General features: G+C 37.9%; 1 protein-coding gene across 4 annotated transcripts in view; it reads right to left on the bottom strand.

Moving 5' to 3' along the window:
• The window catches only part of CDKL5 (cyclin dependent kinase like 5), a 189,406-nt gene that overhangs the window by 75,728 nt on the left and 87,771 nt on the right, over positions 1–25,907 (bottom strand). For all 4 annotated transcript variants that reach the window (XM_027099686.1, XM_027099683.1, XM_027099684.1 and 1 more), the window contains one exon: positions 2,121–2,166. In XM_027099686.1, coding sequence (XP_026955487.1) covers positions 2,121–2,166 — 46 coding nt within the window. The remainder of the gene's footprint in view (positions 1–2,120; positions 2,167–25,907) is intronic.

Genomic DNA, 25,907 nt, shown 5'->3' with positions numbered 1-25,907 from the left:
TGCTTTCTACTCGTTTTACTGCTTTTTATTTACAGGTCTTAATTCTGTTAATAGGTCAGAAGCTTCTTGAAAGTATCCGGATCTGATTTACTACCTTCACTGTTCTTATAGCACCTGGCTCAGTGCTCAATGAATTTCTTTTTCTTTTCTTTCTTTTTTGGCCGCGCCACACGGCATGTGGGATCTTAGTTCCCCTGATCAGGGATCGAACCCGAACCCCCTGCAGTGGAAGTGCGGAGTCTTAATTGCTGGACAGCCAGGGAAGTCCCCAGTGCTCAATGAATTTTAACAGATACACTATTGATTGCCAGTCTGAAGGTACTGTAATTCAGGGACTAATATATTGTTTAATTGAAGCTAAGAATTGGTATTCACAGGATAGAGGTTGTGAAGAATTGGGTATTTAGTTTTCTTAAAAACAGCAATGACATACATGGCCTAGATTGCACTGCTTTTCAAAAATTTGATGACAATTATTATTTTTGGTGGTAGCTGATGGTTGACAATGTGCCTTACAAGATGAATGCACAGCCAGAAGTCTTTATATACAGACAAAGGTCATGCTTTGATCTACTGTTGCAACCACTCTTTTTAGTAGATCACCGTTTGTCTCCTGGCCACCTGCGGCTAGCCCAAAGCCACTGCTCAAAGAGCTTATTTCCAATGGTCTCCTAGGGGGTTGGCCTAGGGCTATCGCTTCCCATTAGACTACCGGTACATGATTGGAAGCAGGGCTTTTTTGGGTTTTGTTTTTAAAGAACAAGCTAAAGTATTTTTTTGTTGCCTTCTCCTTAAGGCTGCCAAGCCAATGCTAAAATTCCTGGCTGACATGCTTGTGCTCCACCATAACCAGCACATCAGAGCTGGGTTACATCAAATACTACTGCATCTACCCCAGGAGTTGTTAGCAAGGCCCTTTTGTTATTTAATGTTTGCTAAGTCTCTAAGGTAGGGGTGATGAAACTTCACAAATACAGAGGTTGGTGTCTTATATCACAGTCACTGTGTGCTGATGAAGGTAGGCTATGAATGCCTATTGTCACACTTCCAATTAGATATGAAGGTTGATGCTATGGTGGGGCCTCTTACTCCTGCAGCACTTGTTTTCAAATGGCAGGTTGTGACTCATTAGTGGTGACATCAAAGTATTTCATGCCAAAATAGGCACTTATATGAGCAAGAAAGAACAGAAAATGGAGAACCTCACATTAGTAAAATAAGTAATTTTGTGAAACTTTTGCTTCAGTTATATATATGACATTATGTATGAGGATACTGTGTAGGAGGTAAAAAATACTTCTGCTGTGGGATCTCTGTCAAAAAACAAAAATTGAAAAAATGCTGCCTAGAGCTTCTTAAAGGCCATCCATGTGTGTCTTTGTGGTCAGTTTTTCTACTTGGCTGTCCTGTATTTGGATGGCCAAGAGTCTGGATTTAAAACCTAATGGCCTAATGAAATGCTTTATTTATTTTTTCTTTTGTACATTACTTTTTTTTGGTGCATTATTTTTTGTTGTTGTTAATCCTTTATTTTAAACTTTCTTGCCCAGGATAGGGTAATTTTAATACTCCATTTGAAATGGTTTGGATGTGTGACCAAAGCCTTCAAGTATGGTATTTCTTCTTGAAAAGCTTTTATTTTCCCAATGAGTTATGCTAAATATAAAACCATTCCCTCTGTACTGTTTACATACCACTTATCTTTATATTTCTAGCTAACTAGGAAGCAGAGATCGCAGTAACCAATATTAAAACCTTTAACATAGCACTTGCTACTTGTGTGAACCCAGAAAGTATTTACTTCAAGTAAGTTTTATTATTTTAAACTGTTAGTATTTAGAAACAGTGTAAATAGCATGTCTTCTATCCAGTATTTGAAGCAAGATTTCCAGTGTTGACTGTCCCTTAAAACACAAGATGAATTTTCTGATATCATGAGATTTGAAAAGATTCACACGGGAGGAACTAAATGTTTCAAAGCAAAGCATGATGATAATTAAGATACATTTACTGAGATTGAGACTGTAAAATCTGAGGAACACAGTCTAATCAGCTAGATTTCATCTCTTCCATATTCTATTCACAAAAACTAAATATAAAAAGAAAAAGTATATATATACCTTCACTGTCCTTGAATTTCTTGATTGCCACAATTTCATGCGTTTCCTGCAAAGGAAAAGAGGCAGAAGAAAAGTCATTCTCCAGTGTTTTTCAAACTGGGAATCCCAACTGTCTGGGGGTACATTGTGAAACAGAGTAGCAAGAACCCAGAGATTAAAAAATAAATCCTCCTCTTCCCCAGTCCCTCATTTCTCAGTTCCAAAATTCTCTTTCTTACTACCCTGCAGGCATTGTCAGGGAAGGAAAAGGAGAAGGGGGAGGGGCTGGGGGATGAAGAGCAGATTTGGCAATAGAATATGGATGAACCAGCAGTGTCAATGTCTTGAGACTACGCAAAAGTGCCAGGATGGCTGACAATAGACTGGCATCTATACTGCCCTCTGAAACCCAGGGACACATTTAATTGGGTTTCTAAGACCAGAGAAAAGGCTTCTATAATACTTGGTAGTTGCTGGTAGCAGAATACCTCTTCCAAGTCTCCTCCCTTCACTTACCTCTTCCTAACAAACCTATCTAGTTGTTCACCAGCTCTTCCCCATTGATAGCCATTTCATATCCAAAGTGAGATAAACATTTGCCACCAAATACCAATCACCAACTTTCCCCTGCCTTTATTTAGCTCTCCTGAACTAGCAGAAGTAGTTGGTGAGAAGAACCCTATTTTAAACTAAAAACATCACAAATCCTTTTTTTTTGGTCTTTTGTGGCTGGAAGACAAGAAAATAAGGGCTGGGAAGGAAATGAAAATGCTAAAGATTAAGTATAACTAGGCTAAATAATTCATGTAAGATATTCTAGTCTATGAAAGGAATAAAAAAGCTTTTGGTAAAGTAATATATAGATTCTTCAAAGGCAACATGTCATATAAAAAGGTCTTCTGAATGATTCAGGCCTGTTCTTTTTTACTCTAAGTGGGTATACTTTCAGATCTGTAAGAGCAAATCTTTTATAAAACTTTGTCCCTGCATCAAAGCAAAGACTTGAAAAACAGACACAATACGAGGCAATAACCAACAGGGTACAAAATCATTAACTTATTAAAAATATATGCTTTTCTCCTAGATTCCTTACAAAAGCAAAGAGAATCAAATAAGTAGGGGGGAAAAAAAGAAATTTTAAAAAAGCTACCATTTCAGTCATTATGCTGAAAGACAAACTCTGAGTCGTAACTATATCTGTAAATCAAACCCTGTTTCTCACCTGCCCGTTGAAAAAAGAAGAAAATACCAGCTTTCATATTTGTGTTACAGGGGAAAAAGTATCTGAAAGTGCTATAGGCTATTGAGGAAAAAGATTCTTATTAAGGTTATTATGTTTTTGTTTTTAAGGGAGGAACAGAATTGTAGAGTACAGAGAGCTTCGGGGATACAATTTATTTGTACATCAGCAGACCTTCTGACTTAAACTCAGCCACCCAGGTACTTTCTGATATTGTAACTGTTTCATTACTGAGAAGGAATAACTGCAAAGTCAAAGTGATGTGGAGGATGATCACCTAGAATATTAGTATAGGTAGTACTAGGTAACTCTGCTAAGTATGCTACTCTGTCTTAATACATTGACACTGTTTTCTTACCCTGCTCCTTTACAAATGGCTCTAGCTAGCAATCCACCTGCGGCCTAAGAGAAAGTACAAAGCCCTAACAAGAAACTGCTCACAGCACAGAGAAAGGGGCAACAGGATTGCATCCAGGAAGAGAGGAGGACTGCCCACATTTCAACTGAGTGTTGTTCCAGGTACCATTTCACCCCATATTGGACATTTTTTATTTTTTTATGGTACGCAGGCCTCTCACTGTTGTGGCCTCTTCCCGTTGCGGAGCACATGCTCAAGACGCACAGGCTCAGCAGCCGTGGCTCACGGGCCCAGCCGCTTCACGGCATGTGGGATCTTCCCGGACCAGGGCACGAACCCGTGTCCCCTGCATCGGCAGGCGGACTCTCAACCACTGCGCCACCAGGGAAGCCCTATTGCACATTTTTTAAATGGCATCCTAAGTGTTAAAACTTTGCCTGATTTTATAAAAGGTCTTGCTTAGGTCAAAACTGTCCACTGATATGACTACATATTTAAATTTATGACTACCATCTTGAAGAAAGAAATTCATCAGATTTTTTTCTCCTGGCATCTCATAAATAGAATTTACAGTATAAAACAGTTGCCCGAAGGGGGGTCAAATAAGATGAAATGTTTATTCTTTTATTTATCCTTTCACCAATACCATGAAAATCCTCTTTCTCCTCAACACTCACACACAGACACATACACACTCAATATGGTTTATACATTTACTTATACAACAAAGCCAAACAGACGGAAGTTTTCTACATAAAATCCAATGTTTGGTGGAAAACACATGCAATCAAGGGCAGAAGATGCTGGAAAAAATTTAACATTTTACTTTTATTCAAACTACTTATAAAAATAATACAAACTCATATAAAAGAACATAAAGGGGTATAAGAGGAGCATAAAAAGAAATAAAAAACTATATAACCCTTCCTAATAACATCTTGGTATATTTTCTTCCAGTAAATTTTTCTCAAATTGGAAGAATTTGAGAACACATATATTGTGCTGTATGTTGCTTTTATTTCATTTGATATTGTATAAGGAACATCTGACCTGTCATTAAATAATTTTTAAAACCACCATTTTTAATGGATGGTTATTTAACCAGTCTATCAATGAACATACTTCAACACCTGCATCTTCATTTCCATAAAGTAAATTCTGTAACTGATATAACTGGGTTAAAGGGTATGAACGGTAAAGGCTCCTAATACTGCCAAACTGATATCCAAAAATATATCATTTTACAGTTCCCTTCAGCAGCATGAGAACCCACGCTACAACCATAGCCAACACTAAATACAATCATTAAAAAAATCTTTAGACACCAACGAGATCAAAGGTTTGCTTCTATGAACTGGTAAGTGAAATAAGGTGTACTAAGCTTAATGTTTTTCTTACTGATTCATGAATGTGAACTTGTTGACAAATTTTGTTACAAATATTTTCCCCAGATTGTTGTGGACATGGAATTATTTAGGGTGTTGTTGTTATTGTTGCTGAACATAGTTTATTATTATATAGTCAAATTTATTGATACATGCCTTTGGTATTAGGTGCACAACTTTTGTCCTCAGACTCCTTACTTAGCTTGTAAATAATTAATATTCATCCACATTTACCTGTCTCGATATTTCAATGATTTAATCTTGTTCCTTAAGTCTTTATTCACTTGTAATTTATTTTAATACGCTATATGGTGAGGGAATCTAAATTTAAATTTCTAAAAACGGAACCAATTTTCCCAATATCTTTTACCATGGATTTTTAGTTCTGTTGCATCTTAGCATCCTTCTATATATACTCTAGATTTTCTTTCAGAGCTTTTTAATCTAGTCTATACTATTGACCTGTTGATTCTTATGCCAGAACCAGTTTAAATGACTGTGACCTTAAACTGTTTAAAATTACTCTGGGGTTACTGACCCTGATACTTCTTATATCACTTTGTTAAATAAATTTATTATTGAGAATAGGTTTTGGCTGCTATATTTAATTTGTAATTACACACACATGAGCTATTATATTTAGTCTCTATTTCTTTTTCTTTGTTGTTATCCTCTTGCTATATTTGACCTCTTTTTTTTTTGGCCGCATTTTGCAGCATGTTGGATCTTATTTCCCTGGCCAGGGATGGAACCTGTGCCCCCTGTAATGGAAGTGTGGAGTCTTAACCACTGCACTGCCAAGGAAGTCACCTATATTTGACCTTTTTGTTAATGTATAATGTCCTTGTCTCTTGTAACCTTTTAAAAAAAAATTAAAGTCTATTTTGTCTGATAATATATAACATAATCACTTGTTCTCTTTTGGTTACTATTTCTGTGGAATATCTCTTTCCATTCTCCCACTTCAACCTTTTTGTCTCTTTGGATCTAAAGTGAGTCTTTCACAGACAGCATATAGTTGGATCATGTTTATGTTTATTATTTTTAAAATTTTTACTGAAGTATAGTCGATTTACAATGTTGTGTCAATTTCTGCTGTACAGCAAAGTGATTCAGTTTTACATATATACGCTTTTTCATATTCTTTTCCATTATGGTTTATCACAGGATATTGAATATAGTTCCCTGTACTATACGGTAGGACCTTGTTGTTTATCCACCCTATATATAATAGTTTGCATTTGTTAATCCCAAGCTCCCAATCAATCCTTTCCCTACCCCTCTCCCCCTTGGCAACCACATGCCTGTTCTCTATATCTCTGAGTCTGGATCATTTTTAAAAAATTTTTTATTGAAATATAGTTCATTCACACTGCTGTGTTAGTTACAGGTGTATAGTCTCTATTTCTTTACATATTTCCTACCGTGGTTTTTCACATATTTGAGTGTTCAATTTGCATTACGTTTTTGCTCAGCCACTATTTATCTTTGGATGGCTTTCTGAGTAAGTATCCTATTTTCCAGGTCCTTACATATATCTGAAAGTCCTCACATGTGAATGGCAACTTGGAAGGCACAAAATTCTCAGGAAGACAACCTTATGTTCTCCACCATCCTCAGGGTCACTGTAAGGTTGTGTGTCCTGCAAAGCCCTGGAAAGTGCCATTCACATCATAGATGTCTCAGGTTTGTATGTTTATTAAAGCAACTTTCCAGTAGTTAGGAGTAAAGTGTCTTGTTGTAACAAAATCCATACACTAAGATACTTTTCCAAGAAGAAGAAAATGAAGGGAATTCCCTAGCAGTCCAGTGGTTAGGACTCCGCACTTTCACTGCTGAGGGCCCAGGTTCAGTCCCTGGTCAGGGAACTAAGACCCCACAAGCCGCATGGCTTGGCCAAACAAAAAAGAAAATGAAAGATCTTAAAAGAAGAATTGCCGTTTTCTAATCCACATAAGGCTCCAAATGGGCTAGCGATACCCTGATAGTCTTCTGGTATTTGTGTTGTAGAAAAGAACTCCGAGGTCAATTTGGTTTTTGTTCGGATGTAGATAACTTCTTTTTTTCTGCCTAGATGCTGTTATGCTGTTAGGACTTTTCCTTTTCCTTGGAATGGAAATTTTAAATTATCAGAATATATCTAGGGGTTTTCTTCTAGCAACCTTAAATGTTGTTTCTACTCCTATTTTTCTAATAGTTTCCACTAGAAATCTTGTAACTTTTAGGTTGAACTTTTCATAATTGCTTTATATGTTTTGTTCACTAATGCATCACAAATGCCTAGAATGGCAGGCGCATAGCAGGTGTTCAATATATGTTCTTTTACTTCTTTCATTTTAGGTTTCTTCATCTTCTTTCCTTATCTCAGCCGACTTCTGCAATTTTTGCCTTCTTTCAGCTTGTTATCACTATAGAGGTCATATCCTCCTGGCTTTCCTTCAGGAGACAATTTCATCTGCTTGTTACAAAAAAAATTTTTTTAGAACTATGTGCAGCTCTTAAATCTGCAGAGCAGTGAAAGACATGGGTATCACCCCCGACTCCCACTTTTAACTCATCCTCACTAAGATAGGAAGAGATCCACCACGCTTGGTGTCTGGCAGCAAAACAGGTAGTTGGGGTTTTTAGCAACCTCAATTTCAAAGGCAGATTGATGCACCAGAGCCCAATTTCAAAACCTGAATCATTAGCAAACATCTTTCTCGTTGGGTTGGCTGGTCTGAGGCTGGGCCGCCTGTGGGCATTGGTCCAAGTCTTTTCCTATTCCCTTTGGACAGTTTGCCCTATTCTGGTTCAGAAAGTAGAACAGATAGCATGTATTGTTCAATCTATCCCCCTGGACTTTGCCAATGATCCTCAATGTTCAGTTTCTTAGCTTACAGAACTTTTATGAGCTTTTGGTTTTGCTTTTAAATAAATTCATGCCACCACCCTGAGATGCTACATGTAATATAGGTGTAGACAAAGGACAAATATATGAAAAATAACTCCAAAGAACTGTGTTTAAATTCAATTTATTCACAAAAGCACACCATTGCCCCCACAATGTCTGCAAGAGAATGTCACCAGCTGTAGTTAACAAGATAGGTGTAAACTGCTTACTTGTTTAAACAATGAGTTACTTAAGAACTCACATTTTGGGTTGGGCCTGGGCCTCGTGGCGGCGGCGTAAAAAAAAAAAAAAAAAAGAGCTCACATTTTAAATAACAAACTAAGGATGTAATAAAAAATATAAGTAAACACTAATGATAATTCCATGTCTCACCCTTAATTTTGCCTCAATAGGAATTATATTACTTTGGAATGCAGAAAGACAGAGGTTCCTGAATTGTACTACTACCTTCAAGAGTGAATAAGCTATATCAAGGCATTTAACATTTCCCAGAATAAATTTCTACAACTGAAAAAAAAATTAGAAAGAGAATGAAAAATAAATTTTGTGAATAGTAACAAACAGAAAAATACCTCTAGGGCTTATATTTCTTTAATTTATTTTATTTCTTTTTTAAATTTAATTTAATTTTATTATTATTTTTTGCAGTACGTGGGCCTCTCACTGTTGGGGCCTCTCCCATTGCAGAGCACAGGCTCTGGACACGCAGGCTCAGCGGCCACGGCTCATGGGCCCAGCCGCTCCGCGGCATGTGGGATCTTCCCGGCCCGGGGCACAAACCCGTGTCCCCTACATTGGCAGGCAGACTCTCAACCACTGCGCCACCAGGGAAACCCTTGAATTTTATTTATTTTTTTATACAGCAGGTTCTTACGAGTCATCAATTTTATACACATCAGTGTATACATGTCAATCGCAATCGCCCAATTCATCACACACACACCCCCGCCCCCTGCCACTTTCCCCCCTTGGTGTCCACACGTTTGTACTCTACATCGGTGTCTCAATTTCTGCCCTGCAAACCGGTTCATCTGTACCATTTTTCTAGGTTCCACATATATGCGTTAATATATGATATTTCTTTTTCTTTTTCTGACTTACTTCACTCTGTATGACAGTCTCTAGATCCATCCATGTCTCAACAAACGACCCAATTCCATTCCTTTTTATGGCTGAGTAATATTCCATTGTATACATGTACCACATCTTCTTTATCCATTCATCTGTCAATGGGTATTTAGGTTGCTTCCATGACCTGGTTATTGTAAATAGTGCTGCAATGAACATTGGGGTGCGTGCGTCTTTTTGAATTATGGTTTTCTCTGGTTATACGCCCAGTAGTGGGATTGCTGGATCATATGGTAATTCTATTCTTAGTTTTTTAAGGGACCTCCATACTGTTCTCCATAGTGGTTGAGCAGCTTTTCAAGTGCTTCTTGGCCATCTATATGTCTTCTTTGGACAAATGTCTATTTAGGTCTTCTGCCCATTTTTGGATTGGGCTGTTTGTTTTTTTAATATTGAGATGCATGAGCTGTTTATATATTTTGGAGAATAATCCTTTGTCCGTTGATTCGTTTGCAAATATTTTCTCCCATTCTGAGGGGTGTCTTTTCGTCTTATTTACGGTTTCCTTTGCTGTGCAAAAGCTTTGAAGTCTCATTAGGCCCCACCTCTTTATTTTTGTTTTTATTTCCATTACTCTAGGAGGTAGATCAAAACAGATCTTGCTGTGATTTATGTCAAAGAGTGTTCTCCCTATGTTTTCCTCTAAAAGTTGTATAGTGTCTGGTCTTACATTTAGGTCTCGAATCCATTTTGAGCTTATTTTTCTGTATGGTGTCAGGGAGTGTTCTAATTTCATTCTTTTACATGCAGCTATCCAGTTTTCTCAGCACCACTTATTGAAGAGACTGTCTTTTCTCCACTGTATATCCGTGCCTCCTTTGTCATAGATTAGTTGACCATAGGTGCGTGGGTTTATATCTGGGCTTTCTATCTTGTTCCATTGATCTATACTTCTGTTTTTGTGCCAGTACCATATTGTCTTCATTACTGTAGCTTTGAAGTATAGTCTGAAGTCTGATTCCTCCAGCTCAGCACTTTTTCCCTCAAGACTGCTTTGGCTATTCGGGGTCTTCTGTGTCTCCATACAAATTTTAAGGTTTTTTGTTCTAGTTCTGTAAAAAATGCCATTGGTAATTTGATAGGGATTGCATTGAATCTGTAGATTGCTTTAGGTAGTACAGTCATTTTCACAATATTGATTCTTCCAATCCAAGAACATGGTGTCTCTCTCCATCTGTTGGTATCATCTTTAATTTCTTTCATCAGTGTCTTATAGTTTTCTGCATATAGGTCTTTTGTCTCCCTAGGTAGGTTTATTCCTAGGCATTTTATTCTTTTTGTTGCAATGGTAAATGGGAGTGCTTCCTTAATTTCTCTTTCAGATTTTTCATCATTAGCATATAGGAATGCAAGAGATTTCTGTGTGTTAATTTTGTAACCTGCAACTTTACCAAATTCATTAATTAGCTCTACTAGTTTTCTGGTGGCATCTTTAGGATTCTCTATGTATAGTAACAAGTCATCTGCAGACAGTGACAGTTTTACTTCTTCTTTTCCAATTTGTATTCCTTTTATTTCTTTTCCTTCTCTGATTGCCGTGGCTAGGACTTCCAAAACTATGTTGAATAACCGTGGTGAGAGTGGACATCCTTGTCTTGTTCCTGATCTTAGAGGAAATCCTTTCAGTTTTTCACCATTGAGAATGATGTTTGCTGAGGGTTTGTCATATATGGCCTTTATTATGTTGAGGTAGGTTCCCTCTATGCCCACTTTCTGGAGAGTTTTTTGTTTTGTTTTGTTTTGTTTTTTTTGCGATACGTGGGCCTCTCACTGCTGTGGCCTCTCCCGTTGCAGAGCACAGGCTCCGGACGCGCAGGCTCAGTGGCCATGGCTCACGGGCCCAGCCGCTCCGTGGCATGTGGGATCTTCCCAGACCGGGGCACGAACCCGTGTCCCCTGCATCGGCAGGCAGACTCTCAACCACTGCACCACCAGGGAAGCCCTCTGGAGAGTTTTTATCATAAATTGGTGTTAAATTTTGTCAAAAGCTTTTTCTGCATCTACTGAGATGATCATATGGTTTTTATTCTTCAATTTGTTAATATGGTGTATCACATTGATTGATTTGCGTATATTGAAGAATCCTTGCATCCCTGAGATAAATCCCACCTGATCATGGTGTATGATCCTTTTAATGTGTTGTTGGATTCTGTTTGCTAGTATTTTGTTGAGGATTTTTGCATCTATATTCATCAGTGATATTGGTCTGTAATTTTCTTTTTTTGTAGTATCTTTGTCTGGTTTTGGTATCAGGGTGATGGTGGCCTCATAGAATGAGTTTGGGAGTGTTCCTTTCTCTGCAATTTTTGGAAAGAGTTTGAGAAGGATGGGTGTTAGCTCTTCTCTAAATGTTTGATAGAATTCACCTGTGAAGCCATCTGGGCCTGGACTTTTGCTTCTTGGAAGATCTTTAATCACAGTTGTGATATTCTATTTTTTCCTGGTTCAGTCTTGGAATGTTATACGTTTTTTAAGAATTTGTCCATTTCTTCCAGGTTGTCCATTTTATTGGCATAGAGTTGCTTGTAGTAGTCTCTTAGGATGCTTTGTATTTCTGCAGTGTCTGTTGTAACTTCTCCTTTTTCATTTCTAATTTTATAGATTGGAGTCCTCTCCCTCTTTTTCTTGATGAGTCTGGCTATTGGTTTATCAATTTTGTTTACCTTCTCAAAGAACCAGCTTTTAGTTTTATTGATCCTTGTTATTGTTTTCTTTGTTTCTATTTCATTTATTTCTGCTCTGATCTTTGTATCTTTTCTTCTGCTAAGTTTGTATTTTGTTTGTTCTTCTTTCTCTAGTTCCTTTAGGTGGAAGGTTAGATTGTTTATTTGAGATTTTTCTTGTTTCTTGAGGTAGGCTTGTATAGCTATAAACTTCCTTCTTAGAACTGCTTTTGCTGCATCCCATAGGTTTTGGATCGTCATGTTTTCATTGTCATTTGTTTCTAGGTATGTTTTTATTTCCTCTTTGATTTCTTCAGTGATCTCTTGGTTATTTAGTCACGTATTGTTTAGCCTCCATGTGTTTGTGGTTTTTATGTTTTTTGCCCTGTAATTCATTTCTAATCTCATAGCATTGTGGTCAGAAAAGATGCTTGATATGATTTCAATTTTCTTAAATTTACTGAGGCTTGATTTGTGACCCAAGATGTGATCCATCCTGGAGAATGTTCCATGCGCACTTGAGAAGAAAGTGTAATCTGCTGTTTTTGGATGGAATGTCCTATAAATATCAATTAAATCTATCTGGTCTATTGTTTCATTTAAAGCTTCTGTTTCCTTATTTATTTTCACTTTGGATGATCTGCCCATTGGTGTGAGGTGTTATAAGTCCCCCACTATTATTGTGTTACTGTCCATTTCCTCTTTTATAGCTGTTACCAGTTGCCTTATGTATTGAGGTGCTCCTATGTTGTGTGTGTATATATTTATAATTGTTGTATCTTCTTCTTGGATTGATCCCTTGATCATTATGTAGTGTCCTTCCTTGTCTCTTGTAACATTCTTTATTTTAACGTCTATTTTACCTGATATGAGTATTGCTACTGCAACTTTCTTTTGATTTCCATTTGCATGGAATATCTTTTTCCATCCCCTCACTTTCAGTCTGTATGTGTCCCTAGGTCTGAAGTGGGTCTCTTGTAGACAGCATATATATGGGTCTTGTTTTTGTATCCATTCAGCAAGCCTGTGTCTTTTGGTTGGAGCATTTAATCCATTCATGTTTAAGGTAATTATCGATATGTATGTTCCTATGACCATTTTCTTAATTGTTTGGGTTTGTTTTTGTAGGTCCTTTTCTTCTCTTGTGTTTCCCACTTAGAGAAGTTCCTTTAGCATCTGTTGTAGAGCTGGTTTGGTGGTGCTGAATTCTCTTAGCTTTTGCTTGTCTGTAAAGCTTTTGATTTCTCCATCGAATCTGAATGAGATCCTTGCCGGGTAGAGCAATCTTGGCTGTAGGTTCTTCCCTTTCATCACTTTAAATATATCATGCCACTCCCTTCTGGCTTGTAGAGTTTCTGCTGAGAAATCAGCTGTTAACCTTATGCGAGTTCCCTTGTATGTTATTTGTCATTTTTCCCTTGCTGCTTTCAATAATTTTTCTTTGTCTTTAATTTTTGTCAAAAAATTACTATGTGTTTTATATTTCTTCCAGTATTCTCAAGATCCTCCACCTCATAAAAACCATGCCTCAATCAGTGAACAACCATACTGAACACAGAGACTTGTAACCAAAACTCATTCCTGCTACTGACTGTCTAAAGTTCCTCAGTCATTGCTTTATTCCCAGAATCAATTGTCCCTTCTTAAGATGTTGGCAAAGCAACCGATTGGTATTAACAATCATAAGAGTTACTAAGTTATTTTAAATGCAGTTACATAACTTGATTTAATTATGCTTTGGAACAGTGAATTCTCTAAACCAATCATACACTGTTGTAAGGAAGTAGCAGGAGTCATTGTTTTAAATTTTTGCTCTGTAATTTAAAATATCCAACATGCATTATGAAACAGAACAGAAGAAAATACTGATTTTATTTTACTCTCCTATTCATGGATTAAAACATTCCAAAGGTTATGCTCTACAATTCATTTTCTAATTATTCTCTGAGGAAGCCCTTCCTTGGGAGAAATTCTTTATTTTTTCATCTAGATAGCAGGAAGACAACTTGACAACTAAAGTATTTTAAAATATTTCATTTGGTTTGCAAATATCACACTAAGTGTTTTCAAACACTGACGTGCTCATTCAGCAGAAGCAAAATCCTACAAACATAAATATTATCACCTTATAGACAGATATGGTAACTGAAAAAGTATGCTTTATTTTAGGTTATTATTTTTCAGTACTTTTGTGCCAGGGTCTGTGCTTCCCATGTAGTATTTCATTTAATCTTCAAATCAATACTCTGAAGAGAATCTTATCATCATGTTCATTTTACAGATGAGAATGTACTGAATTTTAAAGAAGTTCCATAATTTGCCCCAAGATCATACAACTAAGAAGTAATAGGGCTAAATATTTAAACTCGGGAAGATTGATTCTGGAGGCCATTTCTCAACCATGGCAATGCTATTCACTGTTGCAAGCCATGTATGTAAGTTCTATTGTTGAAAAGGATATATTCTGAAACACACACACACACACTCTCACTCCTGGGGAGGGGGAGGCATGATTATTTCTCTTCTGTGTTTTCTCAAAAGTACATGTTAGCACCAACAAAACATTTCAAATAGTTTTCTAATGTCTGTTATATTTATACAACTAAAAGAATGTGCAAATATTTCATTGTTTCCACCTTTATCTATATTCCAACTTGTATTTCACAGAATTTTCTCAACTTAAGATAAATTGTTTAAATTATTTTTACATTATGAGCAAAATTATAAAATGGGAGTAAATTCAAGCACGGAATACATTCCACGGCAGGTAGATACAATGGAGCTAATAGAAATACAAAACATTATCCAGGATATGCAATGATAAAAACCAGACTGTTTCCTAAGAAATCCTTTAAATATCTTTCCTTGACTTGTATTATTTATTACTTGTAAACTACCATAGTCTGCCAATACTAAAAGTTAGATTAACTACTAAATTTTAGTACTGCAGACTTAATCAGGAAAGATTAATACCCAGGGGAGCATTTCAGTCAGTCAGCTAAGAACTATCTATTGGGCCCCCGCCTTATGTGAGGTTTTTTATTTGACATCCTAGGTTTAACATGAGTAAGTAAGTAAAGCATCTCATACATACAGAAGCTTGCATCCTGGTGTGTAATAATGCATGACAGTAAGTAAAAATTTATGACAAAAGTTAAAAGGTACGATGAATGTTATATGATATGCTACAGAAGTTTAAAACAGACTGATCATGTTAATATAAAGAAAAAACTGCATACCCCTTTGAGATTTAAGTTTATAATATGTTGGTTTATTTGCTTCTGATCTCTCTCTATCTGAAATGTGAAATATCATAAATATGTCTTCGTTCATTGCCATTCCTTCTCTCCCCAGACGTAACTTTCACTCTGAAGTTGGTATGTACTGTTCCCATGCACATTTTTATTACTAGCGATGAATTTACCCATAAGCAAATTTACTACTATTTTGTACATTAAAAATTATATACCTGGCATGTTATTGTACACATCTGTTTGCAACAGTTTTTTTTTTTTAAGTACAACATGGTATATCTGAGATTTAAACATAAATCTAGTCAACTGGGGATAATTGTGGCCCCCAGGGGACATGTGGCAATGTCTGGAGACACTTTTGGTTGTCACTGTGGGGTGTGGGGGGTACTTACATCTAGTGGGTAAAGGCTACGGATACTGCTGAACACCCTACAGTGCACAGGACAGTCCCCACCACAAAGAATTACCTGGCCCCAAATGTCGAAAGTGCTGATATTGAGAAACCCTGCTCTAGATTATTCATTTTAATGGTTTTGTAGTAGTCCACTATAAACACTCCCTCTTAAAAGAGACACTGACCATTTGTTGAGATCAGGTAAAGCTTTGGAAAAGACTAATACACTGTGAAAAGAAATTTTAGTTGAAAACGGGATGATTAAAAGATTAATTCTTCAAAAATTATTAAAGCTATTAATCATGGCACTAAAATGTCTACATTCATCTCATTTTCATAAAACAACAATTACTTTTATAATAACTTTTGCAATATGGCTCCATTAGAGCATTATATAGTGAAATACCAAAAGATAAATTAAAACATATTCTTTTTTGTTGTTAAAAACTCTCACATTTTAAAAAGCATTATAAGGAAAACTCCCAATGAATTTACTTCATGCTCTGACTCTAAAAAGAGTATAGTCTTATGAAAATAGTACTACATCATCAAGAACATGAGAGAGCATGCAGCCAAGAAAGATGTGGGAAGTGGGATCTTACAAAGAGTCTTCTATAAAACAACTGCCTTCAAGCCAAGTCAGTAATAAAATTCCTACATAACAAAATCTATTTTCTCCTTTGTTTCCAATAAAACATCAAATCCCTTCTACCAAAGAGAAAAACAAACACTGTATGCTAACGCACATATATGGAATCTTAAAAAACAGTACTGATGAACCTAGTGGCAGGGCAGGAATAAAGACTCAGACGTAGAGAACGGACTTGAGGACACAGGGTGGGAAGGGGAAGCTGAGACGAAGTGAGAGAGTAGCATTGACATATATACACTATCAAATGTAAAATGGATGGCTAGTGGGAAGCTGCTGCATAGCACAGGAAGATCAGTTCAATGCTTTGTGATGACCTAGAGGGGCGGGATAGGGAGGCTGGGAGGGAGGCTCAAGAGGGAGGGGATATGGGGATATATGTATACATATGGCTGATTCACTTTGTTGTACAGCAGAAACTAACACAACGCTGTAAAGCAATTATACTCCAATAAAAATATTAAAAAAAAATCCCTTCTACCCCCTCTGGTCTGGACCTGCCCTCTATGAATCTGTATTGAGATGTAAAATGAGAATAAGTAAAAGTAACCAGCATGCCTAACCATCCCCTCATCTTCCCCCTCTGAACCTGGTCCTGTCTCCTGTCCCATATCTCAGTGAACCCTAGCCAGAAATTTAGGATCACTCTTCCCATCTCTGCAATCCCAAATCCATCCAGGTTATCACCAAGTGCTGTTGATTTTTGCTTCCTAAATCTTTTTCAAATTGGTCCACTGTTCTTCTCTACCTGGACACTCCCAGCTCAGTTGGAGCCCTTGGCATTCCCACCTGGGGTACTGCCTAACCTCCTAACCCTTTTAATGTCTGCCACTCAGCAACCAGACTCTTCATTTGCAAAGGAAAATCTGATTTGACTGCCCCACCATTCCCCTTAGAACTCTCCCCAAACTCCCCTGCCCTAAGGACCACATCAAAGCCCCTTCGCCTGGCCAGCAAGGGATGCTCTCCAACCTCCTCTCCCTAGGTCTCCCTGGCTTGCTGACCCCTCACCATCCTCACCACGATCTCTCCTGCTATTGAGCCTGTTCCCTTTCCTCCAAAAAGCTTGGCCCTCCCTGTGCCATTCAACCCTGCACTATCCCTTAGGCCTTAGCTCAATCCTCACTTCCTCAAGGAAGTTTTCCCATAGCCCCGTGGCTAGGTCTGAAGCCCCAAATGCTCTCTGAGCAGACACCTCTCCTTCATAACTTGTATTAAAGTGACACCTTCACATATTTATCTGATTCTACCACTGGACTGCAAGTATGTAGGTGAGAAACAAATGTATGACCGGTCTAAAAGTATGCTGAGCGAGAGAGAAAGATCTAGTGCAAATGTCTCATGCACTGCATCACCTATTCAAACCTCACATCTTGCCGGCCCGGGTTATGTGTCTGTTTGGACGTCATTTACTAATTCTGCCACAGCTTAACAGAGAAATACCTTTTCCTACCATAATTTTAAAAAGAATAAAAGACATTCCTTGGTATACAAGGAACTAAAACAAACAAACACAGAATACAAATATACACATTTATTGTTTTTAAGGACAGTGCATCCCTGGGAGACTTATTAAGATAGATCTGTTTCCTTCTTTCTTCAGAAAGTTTCAAAAAATGAAGATAATGAAAGAACATAAGAGCCTTCAAAACTTCATCTGGCCCTCTCCAGAAGTCCTTCAGCAGGCAGGAATCTGAATAAGCTCTTAAAGTTCAGAAGAATTATACTGTCTTGATTAAGAATCTCTTTTGCTTTTTGGCTACTCTGGCCTCCTGCAGATGTTAAAAAGGCACTGCAAAACCAATATGGCTGGGGCTTCCCTGGTGGCGCAGTGGTTGAAGGTCCGCCTGCCGATGCAGGGGACATGGGTTCGTGCCCTGGTCCGGGAAGATCCCACATGCCGCGGAGCGGCTGGGCCCGTCAGCCATGGCCGCTGAGCCTGTGCGTCCGGAGCCTGTGCTCCGCAACGGGAGAGGCCACAGCGGTGAGAGCCCCGCGTACCGCAAAAAAAAAAAAACAAAAAAAACCAATATGGCTTTCTTTTTGTTAAAAATTCTTCCATGGCATTGGTATAAAGTGTTTGCAGTTACTAGGTTGCCAGTAAAATGAATGCAGTTACTAGGTTGCCAGTATTTATCAAGTTATATGAGAAGCCTTACTAAATTAAAAAATTATTATTTATTGATTCATTTCTCCACCTGAAACAAGGATTGCTCTCCTTCACCATCACCTCTATTCCATTCTGTGATGAAACTAAAAGATTTCCTCTAGTCTGGCAAAACGTAATATGAAAACAGATGTCACATAATTACTAATATCTAACATGTGTGTGGTATGGGATATTCCCAGTGAAGGAAATTGTCAAACACCCGGAACTAGCTAATACATCACTCACAGTGCTGTATAGTAACATGGTCCCCAAATCCTCAGTGCACACGTGCTACAAATGCTTCCAGTCATTTTGTATTAGCGGAGTTCCAGGAAATGTAGGAAGAGGGGTAAAGCTTGGGCCGATACGGAACAGAAAGAAGGGAGGAGCCTCTAGAGGTGAGATATAAGAACATGAGTTTAGTGGGAAGAGAAAATCAAAGGGAGAGGCTCTCTTGAAAATGTAAGCCACATTCGTAAGGAAGCCACTAGAATTTCCACAGTAAAGTCCTGAACTGTTTTTACTTGAACATTACAAGTGAGTGTACCCAGTAAAGCTGTGAGACTTGGAGCCACCTAGATGGCTGACATCTGAGTGCCACAAATATAAGAATAAAAAACATAAAAGTCTAGGACCATTTAGCTGATAAATGCAAACAAACTCACACACCTGGAAAGCCTTTATAAGTACTTTTAATATGGCCCAGTATAACTGTTAGTGGATCAATATCAACCTGAAAGGATATTGGCTGACAATGTCAAAGGATGTAACCATGACGAACTAAGGAAACTAGTTCATACAGAATTGTACACTTAAAATGGGTACCTCTTATTGTATATAAGAAAGTACATTCTTTGTATGTAAATTATACCTCAATAGAGTTTTTTTGAATAGAGTTGATTTTAAATGCATCATTTAAAAATAATTCACCTCATAGTTATAGACTAATATAAACTGACTACCCTAGTTATTATGATAGATTAGGTAGTTAATGAAATGTTCAAAAAATAAAAGGTAGTTATCAAGATAAAAGATGAGGCACCCAAAGAACAATTTTCACTTCCCCCTCTAGCAAAGCAAATAGCAACTCTCTTCACTAGAAAGAGATAGGTGAACTTTCAAAACAATTTAGCTCCATATTTATAGATCATACAAAATTCTAGGTGTACTTAATTTCATACAGCCCACACTTCCAGACATTATGTACAGATGCTCTCAAACCACCTTGTCTACACCAAACTCAGACTTGGTATTGTCAGCAAATGAATGGAAATTTCAAAGAGTACATGGTAGACAGCATTTCAGTTTAGTAATATTAACCATCATGTTTGTACTGTAGTTATTGTGCAATTGTGTTACAATTTTATTTCATTTTGCCTTCATTTTATAACAATGAATAGATAATGAGAAAATGAAAACTCCATTTCTAGTGATCAAGTAACTGAGACAAAGATAGCATTAATTAGGCAGGCCAAATGCAGGCAATCTACAACCTCAATCAGACAATCATTGGATTTAAGCTGTGTTCAATAGTGGACAAAATTTAAATGATGGAAATACATCCTCTAAGACTAAATCTAAGATGTGCCAAGAAAATGCAGCTCTTTAATTTTCTACAACTGATTTAACCTTGCTTTTCAAGCTCTGACCTTGACTTTAACTTGCATTCTGTAGTAGCTCAGCCCTTGTTTGTTTATAGTTTCTTTCTGGCAAACGCTCAGTTTCTCCCTTCAGATTTTCTCCCTGCTCCTACCAAGATGGCAGCTGGATGTATGGATGTGGGTGGGGTTATGTAACTTCACTGTGGTAAGGGAAGGGCTCATAGATAAACATGCACGGGCCCTTGTGCTGTCCCCTGGGGCTCTATGGTCCCCAAGACAAGGTTCCTTATAGGCCTGGACCCCAGACACTGGCCTGATGCTAATGCTGGACCCCGTGCAGGCTGTGGGCTCAGGTATGTGCTCTTGGCTTAGAGCCAAGGGGTCTGGCCTGGTTGTTTGGCTCCTCAGTTTTAATTGGTAAAGCCATCTAGATGCTGCAATCTCATTTACACCTGCTACCTGGCCAACAACTACAGTGTTGCTATCAGCTTGCCCCTCAACACAGCATCCCCACTGACAGGTTCACTGGCTCTCAACCTAGCTACCTGGGGTGTGTAGTAACTTTGGGATTCCTTGGAAGACACTCACAAGCTGAAGGAGGCCTAGGCATCCTCTCTCCGCCTAACTACATCATGCCACATTTTACTCTGCTGTCACTGCTTCCATTGTGACGAGGCAAACTTGCAAGGCAGTTTCTTCCTTGAGTTCCAAGAGGGGAATGGGGCATAAGCGTGCTTCTCTTTGGGCTTTACCCTCAACCTACTGTCCTCCTAAACCCAGAATTTCAGTCCCCTGAGGTGGTGGGAGGGGTGAGGGAAGAGAATGTCAAAACTTGCCTGCCTTAACTCTTCTCTTCTATCCACACTCCTTTGGTATCTGGAAGGGCTGTCTTTTGTTTCTCTTTTAAGTCTCAAAGGAACTTCCCCTAGGAAGAGGCATTCACCCTAAGTCTCTCACATGGAACCATGATAAGAAAAGATCAGGAGAGAAAAACCAATTTACTGATCAAAGATACATCACCAGGTATTCCAGAAAGATTATCTGTTAAATATATAAACATTCAGGTATAATGACAGAAGAATAAACAAAGGTTTAGAATTAAAATGGACTGATGATCGACATAAAAATACATGGCCCAAATGAAGGCAAACATCTATTTTCTGTTGAACTAGTTATAGAGACAGCTTGGTACAGACTCCTTGATTGAGAGAAGAACTGACTGTGCCTAACTTCCTCACAGCCAATTTTCCCAGTAAATTATATAGATACCTTGGAAGTCAGCATACTAAGTTTTGCAGACATTGGTGGGTAAACAACGTACAGAACGCTAACAGCAGATTGTTATAGTAGCAATGATAATTGCTACTATAAAGGCAAGTTGCTCACTGCTTCTTGGGAGCCTAGCAAAAACCAGACCCATGAGTATAGACTCATACCTTCTGCTCAAGTTAGAGACAGTATAGCTAAAATGGTTATTAAATCATTGCTTAAGAATATCTGATTCTATTCTGCTTTTATTAATCAATAAACTGATGAATTATGCATATGTATATATAAAACATAAAATCTATGATTCTTGATTTTGGGCAAATACTTTGCCCTAATTTGACAATTTCCTATAAAATAAGAAAACAAGTAAAGCCTGGTAAAGAAAGCTAACACACTGTCAGGGAGGGGGAAATTCATGCGCACAAAGGTCTCCTAGAAATAGGACCTAAGAAGTGGCCAAAGCAGGCTGCTTTTATACTTTTTAGACAAAGAAACAATAAATTTGTGAGGAATTGACAGGACAAAGAAACTTGGGCTTTGGGTGCTCAATTAGTGAAGAATTTTAAAAGAGCTTGGGCTTGGGGTAGTAAATTAAAGAAGTAACAAGGTTTATATATACAGGCTTCTCGGCTCCAGATTTCCTATCTCTGATGATGAGGGTGTCCCTCTATCTCTGGATACAGTGAGTGCACCTTTCACATGGGAGATTTATTTTCTGCTTTTAGGGGGACAGAGGTAGGTCAGAGTTTCCTTCTTGCATCAGCTGTTTCTCAAGCAACATCAATTCAAAATAATCAATATGCCATTGTGGCATATTTTGGGGTGACCCACCTTGAGTCCCAACATCACCGAGGCTTAGTTTTTTCCAATTCATGAAAAATATGCCAGGGTTTTAGGACAGAAACATGCTTAAGGAAACTCCAAAGTCCAAAAGCAACAGAAATTATGTTCTGTATAATATCTTTAGGGTAGCAAGGCATAAGGTCCTCAGGTGCGGGATTACTACGACACTGCCAAGATGTGAAAGGCTGGTAGGCATAACAAGAGAAACTGAGAAGCTCCCTACTCAAATAACTGAGCTGGATTACCTCTAGGGACCCTGTGATCATGCTTTCTGACAGATCTATTCACATATAGGCAGACAAGGAAACAGAATGGTACAACCAAAATCTGAAAAAAGTTACAAGTCACACCTTTTTGCCATAATCATAATCCATGTAGAAAACTGAGAAGTACATTCAACTTAGGTAGTAACAATTTTTCTTTTCTTAAAAAACTTATTTTCAAAGTATCTAGTTAATTTATTGAAAACTTGTTATGTGATGCATTGTGGGGAAAACTAGAAAATGCCAGATTCACTTTCTCTTACCATAGAAAGAGATTTGTATCAAACATAAATCAGCAACCTGTAATATTTTTGAAAGAGCTAAAAGTCTGGCTTATCTTTATATCCAAGTAGCCAGCACTTTATCTTACATGTGATAGGTATGCAGTAAAGGTCTGCTGAAGTGAACTGTACCATATTTTCACACAGTCATGGAAGAGGAACTGTTTACCACCATCACATAAAGAAGCTGGATGACCTCATATATGCTACCTTAAACGCTAAAGCAAAAAAGAAAAGGAGGGGGAGGAGGGAGAGAAAAATTCCAAAAGTGGCCGTGCCTTTGAAACAACCATGGAATATAAATCTCAAGCAGTGCAATGTTTCAAGAGAATTAGCCAAAGAACACTGTAAACCTAACGAAATTCTGGTATGTCTGGCTACTTGATGTCAAGATTATCATGGAAGCTTTCTAGTTGAAATCCTCTTCTAGTAACATTCTCCCAAGGCCTCAGTCAGGTCATCAGTTTTGCACCTAACAGATATTTCAAACATACTCTGCTTGTCAATCACTGGATTCAGGAAAAGAAACATATATTACATTTCATGCAGCCTGGAAGCTGTTCAAGACGTCCAGTATAAAGTTTTAATTCCATGCTTCATCTCCTAACTTTTAAGGAAAAGCACCCCGCTCCTGTCACAGCTAATTATTCACAGTTTCTCAACTGAGCCTTCACACATACTTGCTTTTATCTGCTCACACTCTGCCTCCAGCATTCACCCTTTCTTCATTCATTCATTTGTTCAATCAACAAACATCTCCCAAGCTCCTATTAGGTGACAGGCACTGTGCTTAGCAGTGCGGATACATAGGAAACAAGACAAATCGGGGGAGGGTCCCTGTTCTTATGGCAGTTACATTCTGGAGGGAAGAGACATAATAAGTGAACAAGTATCAGGCAAGAAGATAACGGTAACTGCTATAAAAGAAAGCAAAACAGGTCAACAATAGAGTGTTGATTTGGGTAAGCGAGTACCCAAGGAAGTGACGTTTTAGCTGCTACTTAAATGATAGGAAGCCAACCCTGCTACTTCTAGTTAATTCTTCTTTTCCTCCTTCAAAACCCTCCTTCGGGAAGCACTGCATGATCCCCCAGCTTGTTTTGTGTGCTCCTCTCTTGCGGTCGGTAGCACACTAACCACACCTCCTACCAAGCTATTACCACAACTTCCCTGGAATCTCTGGTTTGCAATCCTGCCTCAATGCCCACCTCAGACCACAGTTAAGATCCAAGAGTACAGACACTTCACATAACTCTCGCCCCTAAGACCTAGCAGAAAGGCCTCCAAATGGGTGGGCTGGGTGAATTAAGCAGTTCAATTGCTCTAAGTACTTCTTAAGGATCTTACAGGGACCAAGAAGAAATGAGGCAATGGACACACAGGGCATAGAAACGGGATAAGTAAATTTTATCATAACTAAAAACATCACAGAAAATAAAGACTGAAATATTATTTTTGTTAAAAGGACCAATCCCCTGAGTTTTGAAATGATCTGTTTTGTGACATTTTCATTCTCTGTTGGCCCAAGAACTCCTCAAGGGCAGAGACCACATCCCAATCATTATGCTGTCATGAGCCTTTCCCTTCCAGAATGTGGGTTCTCTACAATCACTAATCATGTCCTTCCTGTTTTTTATTCCAAACATCCAGCAGGATCCACTATAGCAGGTGTTTTAACAGATGTCTGCTTAATGAATTACATTTTAAGTTTCAAAGCTCACTCCTGTGGTTTCTCTTCAGCCAGAACTAACAAAGAATCTTTATATATCAACAAAGAATGTATTTAAACGGCATGGATAACAAATTAATACAAATTTAAAAAAGATATCTGCTTCAGATAAATCACGCAGTTATTCAGATAAATCACATAGTGAGAAAGTGCCTGTAGAAATTTAAGAACCAATGGTATGAAAAAACGCAAATTAATGGATGACTTTAAGAGAAATTATACATTATTCTCTAACAAAACATGGCAGAAATTTTATATTCAACATTGTGTGTTTATAAGGGACAGAACAAACTGTTAGATTATACTATCAAGTACATAGAATACATATGTAAATGAAACTTGATTCCACGTTTTAAATGAATGGAAAAATTTACATATTTTCACTGAAAAATCAACTTAAAGGGCAGCACAAATCTTTTCTGAACAAAGAAACTTGGCTACATTACAACCACTTTATAATAAGCCCCTAAAGTAGAATTTAAATCTAAGGGCATGGATAATATTCATATAATGACTTGTGAATCACATCCTTCTAGTTATTCTACTACCTGTATTTGAACAAAAAGGCACCTAAAGCAATAGAAAATGTCACAACTGTATAAAGAACTGTGATAAATAATAGATATATCATAAAAAATAATCTGGTTAAATTTTCTCTTGAGCCCTAAACAACCAAAGAAAAAGGCAGAAATTTCTAACAAAATCATTATTTCCTACTTTCAGAAACAAATAAAAAAATCTGATTATTAGAGGACTATATACTCCAGCTTAAAATATAAGATATGGACAGGTTATTTTTCATACTCCTGTTGCCAGATCTATCTATATGGTTTCATATGAAAGAAAACAAAAAGTGTTTCTAATTAGCAACACTGTTTAATTACATTTAATTCTGTGATAATTTTCAGAAGCCCAGAAGCACTTCTTTCAGACACAATCTTGATTTCAAACAAATAATAATACAGCAAACTGAAAGTCAAAGGATGTCACACATCCAGAAGAAGTGTGAGCACTTCAGATCCAGAGCCACACTGCCTGGATTTGAATCCTGGCTCTACCATCTACTAATTGAGAGACTTTAGGCAAGTTTGTTAACTTCTCGGTGCCTCAATTTCTTTTGTCTAATGGAAAAGCATCAATTAGCAGAGCATTAGACCAGAAAACTGGCTCTAATGATATCACTTATTCCTGAGGTTGCTATTAGGATTAAATGAGAGGTTACAAGGAAAATGTTCAGAACAGCACATGAGCTAAATGTTATTACCGTTATTACCATCATCAAGTTCAAAATGCTCTGCTGCGGGGCATTCCCAAATCACTAAAGCAAGTTTCCAGAGGAAAGCCAAGAGCATGGGATTTGTCCCTGAGGGGCTTCTCCTGACCCTGGAGAGAACTAACAGTCCTTACTACATAAAGTCCACTAAAGTCCCAGTAAAGCCAAACTTCCCGTCCAATACGCTAATGCCAAAGAAAGCTGACACTCCTCCTGGACTGGGAGGATTACCGGGCTGCAGCTTCCGCAGGAGGCAGAGGAGTGTCCAGAACTTGGGACAGTGGGGGTGCTTGAAGACATCCCTCCAGACTGATGACTAAGTACCAGAGCCTGGAGAGCTGAGGCCAGGGAACCAATGCCCACTGGAGCACAGCTCCTGGCAAAGGGTTTAATGGTAACCTGAGTAACAAGCAATGGTAACCATGGTAACAACAAA

This window comes from Aethalodelphis obliquidens, unplaced genomic scaffold, assembly GCF_003676395.1.
Source record: "Aethalodelphis obliquidens isolate GAN/ISIS:26980383/991018 unplaced genomic scaffold, ASM367639v1 scaffold137, whole genome shotgun sequence".
Classification (NCBI taxonomy): domain Eukaryota; kingdom Metazoa; phylum Chordata; class Mammalia; order Artiodactyla; family Delphinidae; genus Aethalodelphis; species Aethalodelphis obliquidens.
The sequence above is the reverse complement of the archived record's forward strand: the minus strand, read 5'-3'. Positions and strand labels throughout refer to the sequence as shown.